At 36.8% G+C, this 7,053-nt stretch overlaps 1 protein-coding gene across 1 annotated transcript; it reads right to left on the reverse strand.

Annotated features, from left to right (window-relative positions):
• On the reverse strand, positions 1–5,805 carry LOC101635123 (molybdopterin synthase catalytic subunit-like). Its single transcript, XM_004674039.1, has 4 exons — positions 5,363–5,805; positions 5,220–5,327; positions 747–862; positions 1–218 (listed from the first exon to the last, which is right to left on the reverse strand). The coding sequence occupies exons 1-4, from the start codon at positions 5,803–5,805 to the stop codon at positions 1–3; spliced, it is 885 nt and encodes a 294-aa protein (XP_004674096.1).
• Positions 5,806–7,053: the final 1,248 nt, after the last annotated feature.

Genomic DNA, 7,053 nt, shown 5'->3' on the forward strand with positions numbered 1-7,053 from the left:
TCAACTTAACATGCATTCCCTGACACAGATGAACACAGGCCCAGCTCCTGTGCCAAAGGTGAACCACAACCCTTTCAGGGGCGAGTCAAATGGTAGTGAACCCCCGGGGAAGGTTGTGGCTCTCTGACTTAGGGGCATATAAAAGGTCTTGATCATACCAGGAAGGTGTCCTGAAACTGAAGATGAAACTGAAACTAAATGATGAATTGGTCTCAGGCCTGAAAGCAAGAAAGGAAGGTAAAAAAGCCTTATCTAAAAATTTCCCTTTGAAACTTGTATTTAAAGACAGGGGAAATCCAGACCTGATCTGACACAACCTGAGCAGGTAGAAGCAAACATCTCTGAACTAAATTCCAAGGCTGGAGACGGAGAACACAGAGAGGAGGTGCAACAATAGAAATTCTGAGCTCTAGTTATCTGAAGAAAAGTCTCTTCATCTTCATGTGCCCAGTGCCCTGTGACTAGCCTTTGAACTCCAGCCAAGTCCACATTTCTTGGCCCTTGACCTGCTTTCCAGCCAATAAAATTTAACTCCTTTATCCTCAACTCTGGTTACTAAGGTCTCTATAACCTAACTTCCTTTCTTTTTCTTTGTTGTTAATTTTTGGACAGTATTTGATTTCTCCCCTCAACGATCAAAAAAGGCAAACTCATGCCATTTGTGGCAACACGGATAGAACAGGAAGGGGTTCTGCTACGTGAAATAATTTTTTAATCAGAGATGTTGATTCAAATTTATCACCTACCTCCTTGCCAACTGATTGGCAAATTAAGCTGATTTCTCAAATACTTGCTATGACAATCTGACTTATTCAGATTGTCTTGATCTGGGTAGAGACCCCATTGCTGGTAACAAGGAAACCTAGGCAGTAAGAGGAATTAAGTTTATGACTAAGGTTGATGCTGAGGGGTAATGGGAAATGCACAGCTCAAAGACAGATCTCGTCTGGTTTTAGAGTTTGCTTGGGAGGAGGGCAGCAGGGCAGTCTCTGATGAACCCACTAAAAGCAGACTTGCCAGATAAAATGCAGGACACTTCATTAAATATAATCAGATAAATCATGAATAATTATTTAGTATAAATACAGCCCAAGCAATATTTGCATTTCAAAAACAGATTTCAATTATAGTAAAAAATTAATTTGGTTTACCTGGAATTCAGATTTATCTCGGGGACCTGTATTTCCCCCTCCCTCTTAGTCTAGCAATTCTACACTGACAGTCTGTGAGAGAAAGGGTTACTTTAAATCTTTCCAGTCCTCAAGAACACTCAGTGATCAGACAGCAGTAACTGAGGAAGCCCATTCCAGGATGTGGCGTGGGGCACAGCATCAGAAACCACCACAAGACCGCAGAAGCAGATCGCTCCTTCTGTGAATTCCCGTGTGTGGAGGCCCAGGCTGGCTTTTAGGACAACTGACTGGTGGAGGGCAGTAGTTACTATTTTAAAGTAGATCCTTTGAATTAATGAATTGAAGGAAGAATTTGTTGGTTTAATGTCTGTTAGTCAAAAAGCCACAGAAAATTCAACAGACTGCTTCATGTTTTAATGCAGAGCCAAGAAAATGATGACTTTTCCTAAGTAGGTTTAAAAAGAGTGAGAAACAGAAGTAAATTTACTTTATGGATATGTCCTTGATATGTTACTTGTTTTCAATTTGTGGTTTTTAATTTCTTGTAAAATGTGGATTTAGATGTCATTACTAGCACTGCAGGGTTGTTGGAAAAACCAACAGTATAATTTCTCAAGATAAAGCAGAAAGAAAACAAATATCTTTATTATTATTTTGACTGAAAGAACATTCACAGATTCTGAGGAATAACAGTAGCTCACATCCTGCAGATGACTCAATCTGCATGATACAAAATATGCCACTGGAGGAAGAGGTAAGAACAATGAACACTCTTCCTGTAGTTATCATTAACAGTCTTTATAATTTTATGGAAACAATAGGCACAAACTAAATTTCAATTAATTGAAATGAAACTAAAAAGAAGACAATGAAAATCACTTATAGCCTCTGATCATGGTGAAGTTGACTATTTTAAGAATTTAGTATAGATGCTTCCATTTCCTCTAAACACATTTTAACATTAAAAATTATATAGGATGGAAAAATGCACACACACAAAATTACATAGTATTGGTGACACAACTGGTTAAAGCACAGCACTATGAAGTTATTGCAGCCACTGCAGCACGAGTTTGATTCCTTACCCTAGAGGTGATCCACATGGCGTAGCACACCTCTCCTGAACCACAGGCTATTCTCAGCAGTGTATTTCCTCTATCTGCCTGTTCTTGCTCCCCATTCTGTCTCTGGTGAATCTTCTCACCACTCCTGCACCTCTGGCCTGAATCCCAGTTCTGTATACATAAATAAAATAAATCTTTAAAAAATATTACAGTGTTTTATATCTTTTTTATTTGAAAGCATCCTATACAGAAAAGCATCCATAGCTTCTGTATGTACAAGGTGGTGATTAATGATAAAATTAAAATCTTTGAGCCCACCCCCTGAAGAAGCAGAGTTATAGGAACTTCAAGGTGACATGTGTTCCCACCCCCTGGCCACCCTCCACCTCTCTTAGGGAGCTGGTTTCATTCCTTAAATTTGAGATGAGCATTCTCTGATTTTTAAAAATGAATTTTAGTTTTGAAGATTTCAAACTTTATGTAAATATGTGATACTATATATAATCCCTTTGACTCACGATAAACTTTGGGATCAGCCATTTGATGTGTGTACTGTTGGGTCAATTGTCATTGATCTAAACCTTAGTAAAAGGTGATTTCTTTTTATGTTAAAATTTCAGTAATTTATAGTTTGAATATTTGTAACTTAAGAAATCATTGTTCTGGGGTTAAAAAAAGATTATTTCATGTGTTTGATATGAGGTAGAGATACAATTACAGTTTACAATGTTAAAACCAATGAATAACACATTCTTTTCCACTAATGAGCTATGTCCATTGATACGTGGTCCTGCACCTCCATTCTGTTCTGTTAATCTTTTGCTGTAACCTTGTGCTGATATCCCACTGTCCTACTTTCTCCAGCGTAACAGTATTCCCAGATGTCTGTCTTATTTCTTCTGTCCAGGGGTCTTGGCTATTAGCCCATTGCTCCTTTATATTTCCCTTCCGCTACCTTCAAGTTCACCACAGGCAAAATTCCTTACTTTCTCCTTGTGTAAAATGGTTTATTTTTCATTTATTCTTACAGAGTGTAGTTGTAAGGAACTAAGAACTGTGAGAAATCTTCTACTAAGGCCCCCTTAGGCAGTCCTGGCCTTTAAGGTAGGCTCATTGCCACCCTGCAGTTGTCAAAGTTCCTGCAAAGTTCCTGTCAAAAAACCTGCAGTTCCCAGTCTGCAGGTTTTACAGGGATAACGGGCAAAATTTAACTCTGATACTAGCTTTCTAGAGTCTTGCTTTCATTTCACTTGTTTCTATAATATATTGTTTTCGCTTAAGGTGCACTGCTCTCAAAGTACACATTTCAGTTTTTATTCAGATTTGCATATTTTCATTGGGGAAGATTGTGTAGGACATATATCCCCAATAGTTGTACAAATAGAACTCTCTATAATAATTTACAAAATTAAGACATAATACTTTAAAAACCTCTCTCTGTATTTGTTACTTCTCTACCATAATACATTTAAAGGTGGAATATACTTCACCAAGCTGGTGAAATATACTTAATCTTATGTTTTCTTATGAAATGTCATGTTTTTCACTTTTAATTTCCACAAATAATACCGTGATAAAAAAAATCTTGTAGCTAAATCTTTGTGTGATATTTCCTTAGGAGAAATTCAAATATCATCATGAGTTTTGGGCTTTGGAACATAGTCCAGCCTGCATATGTTTATAAAGCCATATTCATTTCAAAATCTTATATTTTCTTTAATATTTAGAAGTTTGATCGAATTTATGCTTCACCAAAATTTATTTTATAAATATACATTTTGTTAGTATGCACTGTGCACAAAGCATTATATAACCTGGGCTATATCGATGGGCCCTAGAGGTGGAAGGAGAGAGCCTGGCCCTAGCTGAGGGAGGCTAGAGGCATGCGGGGATAAAAAAAAATAATTAGCATCACTGATGCACGTTTACTAAGGCACGTTAGACTTTGTAGGAGAAATTTGAAAAAGGTACAAGAAAGAGTAAAGATATTGTCATTTCATTAAATTTGGTATTTAGGTAAATCATAATGAAAGAAAATTTGCTTGCTTATTGCATCTGAGTTGATAGGCAAAATTTGGAAATTTATATAATGGTCTTCAAAATGGACAAAACCAAAATACACATTACTACAAAATTGCATGATTTTTATGATTGAAGATTAATGCAAGCATAGCAATGTAAAGATCTTTTATATAAAAAACAGTCTGGCCAATTTATAAAAAGTTCACTAGCTTATGGTGATGGCACACGGTGACTTGGTGATGGGAAACCCGCGGGGATTACAATTGAGATGGAAAAAAAAATGTACAAAATTATGTAAAAATAAACTTTTGTAAAAAAAAAAGTTCACTAGCATTAAAATACTTCTGAGGAGCTTTTATATAAAATTAGTCTTAATGTCATTACTTTCTTTTTAATGATGATTGCACCATCTAGTGGTTCACTTTTCTACTTGGAAAAAAAAAAAACTCAGAACAAAATCAGTCTTACTGCCTTATAACATGATAACAACGATAAACTATTTTATTTAATTTTACTTTTTAAACTGTATTTAATTTTTTAAATACATAAATTCTAAAAATATATCAAGACTATCGGATAATGACTTTTTATACCTTGAATTTTGCCAACATACCCTAATGTGTCCCTGAAAACAACCACATCACCGGAACAGAGGTGAGGGGGAGGGGGCTGCAGGCCCTTTCTGAGACCAAGTCGATGAGGAATGAGCTTCACTTTAGGGTGAGTCAAGTTTCAATCAGAACTTAATCACGGAATAGTACCTTCTACACAGGCCTCCTCCCTTACATTTAAGTTACTCTTCATGTCTTACCCTCAAGCTTTTCCTCCACCTGTGGTTCCTGTGTGAGCCCTGTGGCTCAACACCCACTATTTTTCTCTCTTTTGTTTTTATACTATTAGTGTTTCAATAAACCACCCTAAATAGGGGGGAGGGGGGAATCAAAATATGATCCAAAATAAAAGTTTACCAGATTAAAATGTTAGTTTTGGTTGCCCAAACCACTCTTTGTTTCTTTCCCGAGATGATGATGATTCTTCATACATTTTCTTTCTCCATATGGGTACCTTCGCCTTTAAAGTATCTATGGCATAGCTGTCAGCTTTGAGGCTCTCTGTGTACTGAGGACAAAGCAATGATTAAACTTGCTTCCTCTGTGTACTGAGGACAAAGCAATGATTAAACTTGCTTCTGACACTGGAACTAAGCCCAGTCTGTGGAACATTGCTATGAGTGTGACCTGCCGTTTCTGCCTCATGTTACTACAAAAATTTCTGATTTCATTGTCTGCCATTGGTAGATATGCTTCATATTTGAGGCTAATGACTTTTTTCCCTTCAAATTTATTTCCTGTAGTCCCTACAAATAGGGATCTAGGACCACAGAGTGGAGAAATCACCAGTTTTGAGACGTCATCTACTGGAAGTTTCTTAGTAGTGAATTTTACTATATCTTTAGATTTCTCTTCAGCTTCATTCACAACTTTCCCAAGTGGCTCAAAAGCACTACTATCCTCCACTAGTTGGGGGGATAATGGAAATTTCGTTTCCTGTTTGAAGCAAGAGGGGTTGATCTCCAAGCTCGACATATTCTCGAGGAACAGCAAGTATCACCTGTTTTTTGACATCAGCTAATACAGTGACTAATTGAAGTTAACCCAACTCTTAATTGCCTGCAACTGTAAACCTGTAAACCCAGAATACCTTGAATCTATTTCATTTCCCAGTTGCAATACTTTTATTTCTTGTGGCACTGATATGGTCTCTGAAGAAATTCCAGCTATTTTAGCACTCTTTGCAAAATAAAATACTTCAACCCGGCACAGCAGGATCTTCCCCGTCCTGGATCACACGGGAAGAACCTCTACTGCGGGGGTGGAGGCACTGGGGGCACCCTATTTATTTTTATATTAAATATAGTTAAAACAGCACTTAGTATGATATAACACAGATGCTATGAATTAATTTGAAAAATAGTATCTTAAATAAATCTGCCTATAGTTCCTGTCAGTATTTATAGATCTGAATCAATTAGTTTCATGAGCAAAGCCTTTAAAATTACTGTCAAGTATCATAGACTACTTTCTTGTGTTTATATTTAAGACATATTTTCATCAGAATAATTTTGTACAATTTCAGATTTTTGTTTTTGTCTCTGTTCCAATTCTTTTAGTACCTGGTGAAATGTAGATAAGAACACCTCAAGCTTTTATTATTCTCCACTTTGGATGGTGATATTTTTCTAACCTTTACAAATAATCTAGCATGTTTTACTACTACTTATGTACTTTACTATTTATATACCACTTTGTCCTGAGGAAGAGGCGGTTTTGGATGGGTTTGTGTGGAAGGTAGGGTGTCACAGAGTGAGAAAATTAAGCAGGAAAGCCAAAAAGAGGTAGGTAACACTCACCTTAAGAATATCTACTATATTTAATATGCTAGGTGTCTGCCACCTTGCAGAACATTGAGTATTCTACACATGAAGCTGGCTTCTTGGTCTCATGGATTTTTTTGTTCCTGGGAGGATCAGATTAGTAGACAGACAATTTGAATACAAGTGCTAAAATGAACACTACCTGAGTGTACAGGAAAGACACCTATGCAATTTTAGTGAGTTCAGGGAAGGTTTCCGAAGTGAGATTTGCCTACTTGACCAAATCCTTGGAGGATCAGTGGATGATTAGGCTGGAAAAGGAGACTAGTGCTCAAGAGTTTTGAAAAACAAACTGAGCTAGTTCAACTATTAAGTGACAGTTGTACAGGGAGTGACATGAATGATAACGCACATTTAAGAAGTTTGATACATACAGGTTGACTCCACAGTGCAGCAATAA

Source organism: Condylura cristata, unplaced genomic scaffold (genome assembly GCF_000260355.1).
Source record: "Condylura cristata isolate star-nosed mole 26May11 unplaced genomic scaffold, ConCri1.0 scaffold00001, whole genome shotgun sequence".
Lineage (NCBI taxonomy): Eukaryota > Metazoa > Chordata > Mammalia > Eulipotyphla > Talpidae > Condylura > Condylura cristata.